At 57.5% G+C, this 11,280-nt stretch overlaps 1 protein-coding gene across 2 annotated transcripts; it reads right to left on the reverse strand.

The window, feature by feature from the left end:
* Positions 1-4,150: 4,150 nt before the first annotated feature.
* FXYD2 (FXYD domain containing ion transport regulator 2) lies at positions 4,151-10,996 on the reverse strand. 2 transcript variants are annotated; one of them, XM_037505358.2, is made up of 6 exons: positions 10,018-10,996; positions 5,527-5,565; positions 5,308-5,382; positions 4,909-4,942; positions 4,728-4,758; positions 4,151-4,445 (listed from the first exon to the last, which is right to left on the reverse strand). In XM_037505358.2, the coding sequence occupies exons 1-5, from the start codon at positions 10,034-10,036 to the stop codon at positions 4,734-4,736; spliced, it is 192 nt and encodes a 63-aa protein (XP_037361255.1). In that variant the 5' UTR covers positions 10,037-10,996; the 3' UTR covers positions 4,151-4,445; positions 4,728-4,733. The 2 variants fall into 2 exon arrangements, with proteins under 2 accessions (XP_037361255.1, XP_037361254.1); XM_037505357.2 differs by lacking the exon at positions 10,018-10,996 and adding an exon at positions 7,486-7,577.
* Between the last annotated feature and the right edge of the window lie 284 nt (positions 10,997-11,280).

The following is an 11,280-nucleotide window of genomic DNA, read 5'->3' on the forward strand; positions in this document are numbered from 1 at the left end:
CTCTCCTGCCGCCCGCTGCTCCCCTCAGCAGTGTACTTCGGTCCTTCTGCCTGCTCTGCTCCCCGCTCTGGCTCTGGTGAATTCTCTCACCCTCCCGCGCTTCTGACTGTACCCAGTGCTTGTATAAATAAATAAATAAATCTTTAAAAAAAAAAAAAAAAAAAAAAAGAACTTGAGACAAACAGCAGCCAGGAGATCCCGAGGGCCCCGGGGGTAGAGGCGGGTGCCCAAGCTATGGGAGGTCACCCAAGGTCATGGCACAGACAGCCTAACAAGCCAGAAAATAGGCTTGGAGAGCTGCCACCCCAATGCAGCTCCCTCCAGAGCCTTCCAGACTGTCCATCTGTGGGGGTAACTCTACACCCTGGTCTCCTTTGCCAACTCCCTCACCTCTTCAGTCTTGGGTTGAAGCCCTGGGCACTGGAGTTCAAGGTTGTAAATAGGGTTTCCTCCCCAGCCTCCAATGGCCTAAGAACAATGTCAAATGTTCCCAGTCTGGGAGGAGGGGGCAGTAGGCCAAACCTGGGGTCTTTTTCCAAGGCTGGGTTACTCCGCCCCTGCCCCCAGCCCCAGCCCCAGCTCAGCACCCCCTCCCAAGGCCCTTGACAGAGGCTGCTGTGGCCCGGGCTGGCTCCCAGCCCATCCAGCTTCCCAGCTGGGGACTCGCCACAATGATAGGACAGGGCCTGGCAGCCGTGGCATTAACCTCCCATCTTTCCTGGCCAGGCGTGTATCCGATGAAGCATGGACGCCTGGCAGGAGCAGGTCGCCGCTGCCCCCAGAGGCCCCTGTTGAATTGCAGTTCAGAGCTCAGCTTTCCTGAGGTCGAGGGTCAACAGGGAGGCAATTAATCTCTCCAGCAGCAGCCGGCTGCCAGCCTGGGGGGGCGGTGGGGTGGGGAGAGCCCAGAAAAACCCAGCACACCCTCAGCCCCGGCCCCCCGCAGCCCAGCTCCCCCTCCCACCTGCCCACCAAGCCCACTCCCCTTGACAGAGGCAGGACCAGGATGCTTGGATGCTCCGGGGCGCCCCCTCGTGGCTCAGCCTGGAGGGGCTTGAGGTTGCTGGGACCTCCCACAAGGTTTAGAAAACTTGTGCCAGGGGTACCCTCATTCTGGAAAGATCCACGCTTACAGGAGAACCTCCGGTCTAAGCCTCCGGTTCCTCTATTGGGACATCAAGTTCTGGAAAATCCTGCCCCCACCACCAGCCTGCGAGTCCAGCCAGAACCCCCGAAGAGGCCCCTCTGACCCCCAGCGCCACCTTGGGCTCTGTCTCTGCCCTCACCGTCCAGCATATGTGAGCTCTCCGCCCCTGGAGGTGCTCAGAGGCTGGGTGAGACTGGGCAGCAGGCACCCAGCCCGGGACAGGAGCGAGACTCGCCGCCCGGCTCGCCAGCACCCCCACCTACCTGCCTAGCGCCTCCGGTCCAGGGGTGCCGCGAGGAACAGCCAGGACAGAGGCCCAGGAGAGGACCCCGTGGCCCCAGCATGAAGGCCAGTACGTACCTCTGGCGCCTGGAAAGCTCTGTCTCTGTCTCTCTCTCTGGAGGAGGCTGGAGTGAGGCCGCTGCTGGGGTGGGGTGATGCTGACACGCCTGGCCTCTCCCCATACCGGGAGGCCGGTCAAGGCCTTCAGAGTCCCCACCTTGAATCTGTACCCCCCCTTCCTGCCACTCTCCTCACCGCGTCCACCTACTAGGCCAGTGACTTTCAACTCCGGGAGGTTGAGCTTACATTAAATTCACCTGAGGCCGCTAGAAGACAAACACCACGTGCCCATAATCCAGTCAGAATGTGGGCAGCTGGGCTAAAGCAGCAGCTCAGGCAGCCAACCTCTCACTTGCCTCCACACCACGTCTCTGCTCAGCGTTTCTGCCCCTCTAAGTTCCTGCTCAGGACACTGATGAACTCACGCTGCGAGGTCGGTGGCTGCGCCCCAACCACTGAGGAAGACGCCAGACATAGGGGCTCTGCCTCCCAGAAAGAGCCAAGAAACACCCCTGAGCTCGGCAATGCGACCCCTGGGGTGTGTGCACGTAGGAGGAGGAGAGCTCAGGGCTCTCGCAGAAACCCAGGCCCCTGGCCCTTGGCTTGAGGCCCCACCTCCTGGCACAGGGCCCCCCCCCCCCCCCCACCCCGGCCCTTGGAAAGACAGACTTGAAAAAGCCAAGTTTGAAGGGACTGGGCCCAGGACGCGCTCCCTCTGGCGGGCACGACAGGACTTGCAGCAGCCCTCCCGCGGGTTATTTCTGGGGGCTGTGTGATGATGAAGTCATCCAGCCCCAGCCCTGGCTGCTCTTTGTGACTCAACTTGCATATGAATGGTGGAAAATTCCAAAGTGAAGTAAAAGTTCAGTGGCTTCCAGCCCATGTGACCTCCATGGAGAGGAAAGGGAAAGTGTTCCCACGGCCAGGGGCCAGAAGCAGGCCATAGACCTCAGAACTCAGAATGTCACCTGCATCCCGGGTGCTCAGCTCTGGCTGGTCTCCAGAGTCCCTGGGAACTTGTTAAGCAGCAGCTTGCATGGCCCACCCAAGAGCCATACTCAGGTGCCTGGAGGGTGAGCTGGGTTTCTGGGACTTTCCATGGCACACTGGGTTCTCTGGGTGGAAACCCTGGGTCCTGATGAAACTTGGGTTTCACAAGAAAGGAGGGCTTGCAGCAGGGCAGAGAGGGGAAGTCCCCTCTGAGCCAGTACACTCCAGGGCCTGTGGATAGAACATTCTAGAAATAGACTTCTCGCGCTTCTCCCCATGTGGGCCACAGGCTGGGATACCCCCTTCCTATTTGGCTGGTGTTACATCCAAGAAGCCTCCAGAGGCCATCTCTGCCCAAAAGTCCCTCTGGCATGACCTGCCCCGTCCGCGTTCATTTCTCCCACAGTCACGGACAGCTCAGGCGTGTGTCCCTTGTCATCGTAACAAACATGTTGGATTCTGTCATCAGTGAGCCCGCATTGCGAACAGGGTGTGACAAAGTCCTGAATTGTAAGCAGCCAGGCATTCCCCTCTGTTGTCCCTGGACCATCTCCTCCCAACCCCAGGCTCTTCCCCTTCCCTGTCTCCCTCCAAGTCCATGGGTGGTCAGAGGGGAATCGCCTCCTGCCCCCACCCCTGCCACCCCTGGCCTGTCGCTGTGGTGAGAAGACATGGAAAGGGGTGTCGTGCAGGCTGGTCGAGTCACCTGGACAAGCCACTGTCTTTTTGGGGCTTCAGTTTCTCTGAAAAATGAGAATGGTCTATTTTGCTAAGGACGTTCTGTATTCAAGCTTCGGGGATTCTGTGAAGTTTGACTATTTTCAGGAACTGAGGACAATGATGAAGATAGAGAACTTAGTAGTTGTCAGGCTTGCAGGTGACCTACTCTGCCTTGGGATTAGAAGACACCCCAGATACACCCTGTTTGTTTTAAAATCCACTAACTTGCTGTTGTCTGGGTTCCTCTGGCCGACCCAGAGGACGAAAGTTGACACTAGGTGGCGTCATCATGCCGCCATCCCTCCCACTGGATTGAAGGGGGAGAGCGCTCCTTCCAGCGGGGAGCCTGCCTTGCTGCCACGGGTGGCAGGCAGTAGGGAGCTGGGCACTGGGGAGAGCAGCCTGATACTCTCTTGGCTGAGGTTGCCCTGGAGAGCTGGCATGGACAGAGGCCAGCCAGGGACGGGATGGGAGAAACAGCAAGCAAGGCCTCACCCTTACTGTCCACTCCCAGGCCTGGACTAGTCAAGGCAACACCCAAGCAGGTGGATGAGAGTAGGTCCAGCTGAGGTCCCCTGGCCCCAAGAATGGGAAGTGGGGGTCAGGAGAGGGTTAGGGCGAGAGCGTGTGCTGAGACCCACACCAGGTGCCCCCAGACCGTGGGAGCACTTGGGGAAAAGGCAGAGAACAGAATGTGCCAAGGAACAGCTACCACTTAGGCAGTCTAGGACAAGCCCGCAGCCCCTCCCAGCGGGAGCTGCAGTAGCGGCACCCAGATGCCCAAGCAGCACCCAACAGACCGGGCAGCTGGGATCCTGTGATCTTTTACTCTGGGCTTTCTCTGTGGCATGTGGAAAGCAGGCGGAGTCTTCTGTCCCCAGGGCGCTTGGTAATTTAGGGGCCGAGGAGAGGGCTACAGGTAATGGTCCTGAACATGTGTGCTAACAGGCCCACGCACCTGAGCAATTAATCAAGACACAGAGACCAGGCTGTACTTGACTCCAGCTGGGGGGAGCAGGTCCTGGGGGTTATGGAGAGAAGAAGGCAGGCAGGCCTAGGAAGGAGCCCGGTCTGAAGGGTTTTATTACTTGCATGAGTGGAGGGGCCATACCCACCCAGGGGTCACATTGAACCTGGTGCTTCCGTCAGCTGAGGGTCAGGAAGTGCTGGGAACAAAGGCCTCAGCCCCGGGAAGTCTTCCCACCGCCAACCGGCCAGGCCAGGGCCCATGTGGGCACAGCTGACTCTGAAAAGACAAAGTCAGGGTTCGAACTATGAGGGGGCAGAGAGGGCGTTCTGCTTTCATTCCTTATTCACCTTCCCTTTTTCTGGGGCTCCTCTGCAGCTTCCCCACCCCCTCCCCTTGCCATATATGCTGAGCTGGGCACGGGGCCAGCATTTAAAAACCACGTGATCCACCATCTGCCTGCGGGATGGAAGACCCTACTATTCTTCCCAGCCCAGTCCCCTCTGCATTTCTGCATGTGGCCCCTCGCCACCCCTGCCCGCCCCCCGCCCCCCAACATACCTGTTATCACAGCTCATCCTCATTGACTTGCCTGGGGTGGGGAAGGAAAAAGACAGTAAGAGGCCCTTGGGGGAAGCCAGTAAGTTGAGGGGTCCCCCACTTCATGGGCCTCAGACACCAAAATCCTTGGCTTGCTTCTCCTTCCCCAACCCTCTCCCCCAACTCAATCAGCAGGACTCACCGGTGCTTCTTGCCCCCGCAGCGGAGACTTTTGCCTTGAAGAGAGAAAGGGGGTTAGTTTTATCCACCTGGTGCTTCCAAAGTCATCCCTCTTTCCTGGAGGGCTCAGTTCTTGCAGTCTCTCCTCTCTCCCTCCTGCCCGTGCCACCCTAGCCTGGCCCCCGTTCACACCAGGGCTGCCTGAGCAGGAGGGAGGGGCTCCCCTGGCTCAGCAGCGCCCCTGTCCACTAGAGCTCGGCATCTGAGGGGAGCAGAAAATCTCACTGCCCCCTGCCCGTGCGTCTGTCTTGGGAGGGGATGAAGGGCTCCCCCCACCCACCCACCTGTGAAGCCAGAATGCTCAGTGGCTTTGAGAAGAAACGTGCACCCCCACTTCCAACACCAGGTGGACCCCACTTACTGAGGATGATGAGAAGCCCCAGAACGAAGGCCAGGCCAGCGAAGATCAGACCCCCCTTGCGCACAGTCTCATAGTCTGAGGAAGGAGAAGGAAGGAGGTGGGACTGGGTAGTTGGGGGCACATAACCCAAGCAGCAGAGGCTGGGAACCAGGAATGGGTAGGCAGTGGGAGGGGAGCAGTGGGGGGCAGGAAGGGGAGAGGAGGATCCACCAGGCTTACCATAGTGGAATGGATCCACATCGCCCTTGGAGCTGCCGCCTGGGGAGACAAGCAGAGGCAGGTGAAGGGCAGTCGCGGATGGCGGAGGCACTGCAGCACTGCCCTCCCCCAGCACCCCCAAGCGTGCAAGTGGACAAGGGAGCTGGTGAGGAGAGATTCCTGGTAGAGGCTGGTGGGTTGGCTAATGCCACTCCAGTGTGGGCACCCACCCAGGCTGCTTCAGACACAGTCAACTTGGACCAAATACTAAGCATCCAAAGCAGAGACCCAGGCCCCCTGGGGACGCCAGGCCCTAGGGGGTTGGGGGATGGGAGGTGTTACTTTCCTGCTCCTTGCTTCCTACCACAGGCAGAAAAGGCCAAGAGAGTCCTCTCCCATTAGACTCCTCACGGCCTCTTTCCATATGACTAATCCACACGGGGGGGTTAGCAAATACTTGCTGGATGAACAGAACCTGAAATTTCACTGAACAGGAGGAAACTGAGACCCAGTTTGGAGACTTGTCCAAAATCCCAATATCAAAGGTGGAGCCAGAACTTGGACCCAGGTTTCTAGATTCTTCTCTCCTATGTTGCTATCCTCCAGGGGAAGCAAATTGATTTATGAAACATTAATATATATTGCTTACCATGTGCCAGGCTAAGACTAACCAGACATTAGTTTATTTAACCATCATAACAACCCTGTGAGGCATTCGTGTTATTCCAGTAGAATCCCTATGAAGATGGAGGCTCAGGGAAGTTAAGCAATTCACTGATAATTGCACAGCTAATAAAGGGTAGAACTGGGATTTGAACCCAGGCAACACACTGCTAAGAGTCCAGGTGCTTAGCCACTTTGCTTTGCTGCTTCTCAGAAGGAAGAACACCTTTCCATGTGAAGTCACCTGATCCAGTTCCCTGCCTCCTGTGGCTTCCCCACCCCAATGTGGCTCTGCCCAGCCCTCCCACAAGAAAGTGCACAGCTCTGCCCTCCAGCCCTGTTAACTGGGCACACTTGCCCTTGGCCACTGGAAGGCAGCCTGGCCAGAGTGTTTCTGCCATGGCTGAGAGCCACCCCTTTTTCCTGATCTGCTTGAGCCCCTTGGCACTAGGAGGCAATGCTGAGGCTGAAGGAATGTGCGAGTAGGCACCTCCAGGTTGTGCTGAACTCTGTCCCAGGCGTGGGGGGGGCCACAGGACCCAATAGGCCTGGCTATCCCACATTACACACTCCCTAGGCCAGGAGGGGCTGGCACCTGGGCTGAGGGGCTGATATACTGGTTGCTCAGGAAGGCAAAGGCCAGTGGGAGGCTGTGGAGGCCTAGGTGTCTGTCCCCAGGCATATGGCCTGAGAGGTTGTCTTCCTAGATTCAGTTCAGGTCTTGTCCAAGGTGACCTGGGGAGTTAGTGTAAGAGCCATAACTAGTCCCATGGGCCCCTCACCACACCAGGAAATCTTGAGTGATTTAACGAGTCTTTCCCTTACCCCAAACTTCATCTTTCCACATCTGGCTCAAAACCCACTATTGTCAACGCAGAGGCCCCTGTTGGCCTCCAGGCCTGACTCCCCTTTGATCCCCACCACAGGATGCCTCCTGGGGGGCTTTGACCCAAAGCCAACCTGAGAAGACTGACCAAAGGGCTTATTCCTTTCCCAGCCTTACCTCTGACCACCTCCTGCTCTGAGCTCACATAGTCCAGAAAGATCCATTGAACTGAGACAGGTTTATGCCAGTAAAGCTAAGATCAATCTCAACCCCCACCCACTACTCGGCTCCTGAGGCCCTGCTGGCCCAGCTCTATTTCTTTGGAGTTACTGCAGGATCCTCTTCTGAAAGCAGGTTTTCTAGAAGGGAGGCTGGCACAGGGTGGGGCGCAGAGTGGGCTAGAAGGCAGGGGTGGCAGGTGAGGAAAGAGTGGGGTCCAGCTCACCCCTGCAGAGGGGGGCTAAGCTCACACACTGCACACACACACTCACCTTCACTCTTGAACAGCCCGGACATTTCCCCAGTGGGCTTGTCTCCGCTGCCTCCGCTTCAGGGAGAGTGTCTGGCCTTGGGGTGGCCAGGGATGAGGTGGGGGCATTAAACATTAACAGTGCCAGGTAATATTTACCCCGGTCACAAGAAAAGCCCTGGCGGGGACAGAGGGGCTCCCGCTGAGGCGCGAGGAGGTGCAGGGTGGGCAGTGGGGGTGGGGTGGGGGTGTCTGGGGGTTTTCAAAGTCTCCCACAGGCAATTTCCAAAGAGAGCCTGGAAAGGTCGGCCATGGTGGTCTTCCACCAGCTGGCGAACCCAAGGCTGGGGGTGTGGCAGCGGGGAAGGGGAGTTTAAAAATACATTCCATGGCGAATATATCCCACTGAGGCCCCACCTGGCTGTTCCCCTGTCAGCTACCGTTTCTGCAGATGCTCCTTACCGGCACCCACGACTTCCTGGAGAGGGTCCCAAGGTGCCTGGCCTACCTCCCCTCCTACCTCACGGCCCTCCTGAGGCCACCGGCCATGCTCACATCCCCTTCCTGCCTGGCTTCTCCCCTCCCTTGTCTTCTTCATCCATCCAGGCGCATCTGGCAGCTCACACGTCTGGCCAGAGAGGCTCCAGTCATCTCTAACTAATCCCTCTCCCCGCAGCCCCAGGCACTTTCCTTCTGTCACGGGTGCTGGGCCCCGCTTGATTCCCTGCTGGCTTGATTCCCTGCCCGTGTCCTGCACTCCCTGCCCCATAGGCTACTTCAGGGTCTAGGCCTTCCTGTTCTGCTATTTCCTTGTGCTTTAGTTCCCAGTTTTACACATGAGGTGTCTGAGGCAAAGAGAGGTCAGGGTCCTGGCCTGGTCAAGGTCACATAGCCAGTGAGGGTGAGGAGGAGACTGACCTCTGGGCCCCCCACTTTAGGAGCCCCCACACCTCCAAGCCCACTCCCACTCCACTGGGCACTCCATGAGGCCCAAGTTCCTGGTTCAATTCTAGTCTGTTGAATGGGCTCACATTTAAGGCTACAGCAGAAGCCAAGGGCCGAGACCAGTGGTCAGCGCCCAATGGGTGGCTAGTCTTATCAGAGGAAATGACTGGCTGAGGCCTCCATCCAGCAGAGCATGGGCTCTGGAGTGCACTGACGGCCCCTCCACTCGCTGATCATGTGGCCTCTGTCAGATTACTTAACCTCTCTGTGCCTCAGTCTTCTCACGGGTAAACCAGGACATGACCTCCCATGGTCATGAGGAAGAAGCGAGAGCACAGCCGTGCTGTGCTGCACACGGTGTCATGGCTGCTCCGGTTGTGTTGACTTGAACCCTAGCTGTGGGCCACAGAACACCCGCCACCCTCCAGTGAGAGTGAGCACACGGGTGGGATGCACAGATGTCCCAGCCCTGCAGACCAGGAGCTGCAACACCTACTCCCCTCTTTTCTGCTTTCAGAGCCAAGCGGTAGATGAAAACACCTCAACAGAGCTGACGTGCAGGGGAGATCACAGATCAGCCTCTTCACAGGCACTACCCACGTGCACCACATGGGCCCCGTTTCATAGCAAAGAAACTGACATGGATTGTGTCCTGGCTCTGGCCCCCGGAGGTGGCCAGGGCAGTGCCATGACCCCCACAGGCAGACCTGGAAGATGGGGGGCAGGGAAGATAAGGCAATGCCCGTGACTCCCATGTAGTGACAAAATCAAGATTACAGAGCCAGGTCCCCAGGACACTGCCCCCCAAATTATTGCCATCCTCCACAAGACACTTGAGGCCCCCACATACATCCTCTTGGTATCTTAGGGTATTTTATCTAGCTCATATGTGACCATGGATTCTTTCTGGAATAATAAAGGAATATAAAAATTGGTAGAAACTTGATAGATAGATAGATAGATAGATAGATAGATAGATAGATAGATAGATAACAAAAGTAGAAATAGAAGGTGTGAACCTATGCTCCTAAATCATAGGCGTTGTAAACCAACATTACCTTGATGAAAAATAATATAATTTGAAAAAGAAACAAATTGTCATAGGAGAGAAAACAGTAGGAAAAGCAAGTTGATAGCCACACTTTTGAACTCTATGCATAAGGCACTGTTCTAAGCATTTTACCAAAATGTGCTCAATCATCATCACCCTTGAATGAGGCAAGGAAGACGTCATTGTCACACCCATTTTATAAAGGAAGAAAATGAGGCCCAGAGAAGTTAAAGAACTTGCCAGAAGGCAGGTAACGAGAAGCCGGAAAACCAAGATGGACCCCAGCAGCCTGGCACCAGATTCCTGAATGAGTCAGTGGGTATCTAGACAGGAAAAGAGGCCGTGGGCAGGTTGTCTTCCTCGCCCACCAGCTCGGAGCCCCTGGGAGCACAGGCCCCCACAGGCCCAGGACAACAAAGGAGATGCCCTTGTTGAGAAATCCTGTCTCCCCTCATTGCTGCCTTTCCAGCACTTCTGGGAAATAGGTGGGTGTGCTGAGAGTCAAGGTTGCACCTGTGTGGTCTGAGAAGGCAGGAGGGATGGGGTTCAGGGGCTCACCTGGGTACCACCTGTCCATGGTGGGATGGAGCAGCCGTGCCGGCAGTGGAAGGTGCGAGCGCTGTGCCTTGTGAGCTGGGTGGAAGAGTGGCTCTCCCTCCCTCCACACCTCAGTGGCCCACAGGCAGGAAGAGGCAAAGCCAGGGAGAGGAGGGAGGAGGGGCTGGCAAGGGAGCCCTCACCTCGTGTCTGCCCAAGGGGAGGGCTGGGGCCCCGGCTCCACGTGAGAGCTTGAGAGCGTGAGAGCAGGGGAGATGCTCAGCCTCCAACGGCACTTGAGGAAGGGGAAGCTAGGAGCCAAGGCCGACCAAACCTCAGCTTCCATGCCAGCCCTTCCCTGAGGGAGAGGCCACAACCAGCGCCCTCTCAGCAGCCTAGGGTCCCCATGAAGGAGGCAGCAGAACCCAAGCCCCTTCTCCCCACTAGGTCTCTGGACTAGTGACTATTGAAGGAGACACTCAGGGGTACTTGTAGTTCCCCCCGAGCCTTTACTTAGCTGAACCCCCATCCTCCAGCTCGTCTGGGCCTCCTTGGTCCTGAGAAACCCCGTTCCATAGCCAGGACAGGGCAGAAGAGCAGCAGCCCTTGCATGCCTCTTGGTGGGACGGGAATGTTTTTCAGGGCCTGGCCAGGAGGCCTGAGACCTGAGCTGGGGCCTCCTGTGTTGTACTAGTAGTCAGCTGAGATCAGCAGGTGGGGTCTGGAGGGGAGCTGCTGCAGGCACTGCTTCCGTGGTGGCCTGCCCTTCCTCAGCTGGGGCCCCCTCTCTTAGCCCCCAGTGACTTACCACAGGCTGTGATGTCAGACCTGCCCGTCACAGCTCAGTGGTCCCGCCGGAGACACCAGCCACCTAATGAGGCCTCAGAGGACAGCTGCTGGGGCCCCAGGGGAATGGCCGGAAGACAGTACTTCTAGTTGCAGGCCAGGTGTGGGGGGTTGTATTGGACAGGAGGGGCAACCCCCGACACTGGCTGCCCAGCGCAAGATGAGACAAGCAGTCTCTGTGCAGCTTGGGACGCAGGCTTCCTCAGGCCGCCACGCCCGGTCACCCCAACACAGACACTGACAAGCAGAGTCTGGGAGCTGCTGCTTCTGGCTCCCTGCCCGCCAACCTCTGACCACAGTGACAGCTCACCACTCTCCCTCTTAGCAACACATCCTGCCCTGGGGGATGACAAAGGATGCCCCTGGGGCTGGAAGCTCTGGAAATGGAGCCAGCAGGCCTGGAGAGGTGTTATCTAGCTGGTCTGGGATCTGTCCTGC

The sequence above is a fragment of the Talpa occidentalis genome, unplaced genomic scaffold (assembly GCF_014898055.3).
Source record: "Talpa occidentalis isolate TD23 unplaced genomic scaffold, MPIMG_talOcc4v2.1 talOcc4.12, whole genome shotgun sequence".
In the NCBI taxonomy this organism is placed as follows: Eukaryota; Metazoa; Chordata; class Mammalia; order Eulipotyphla; family Talpidae; genus Talpa; species Talpa occidentalis.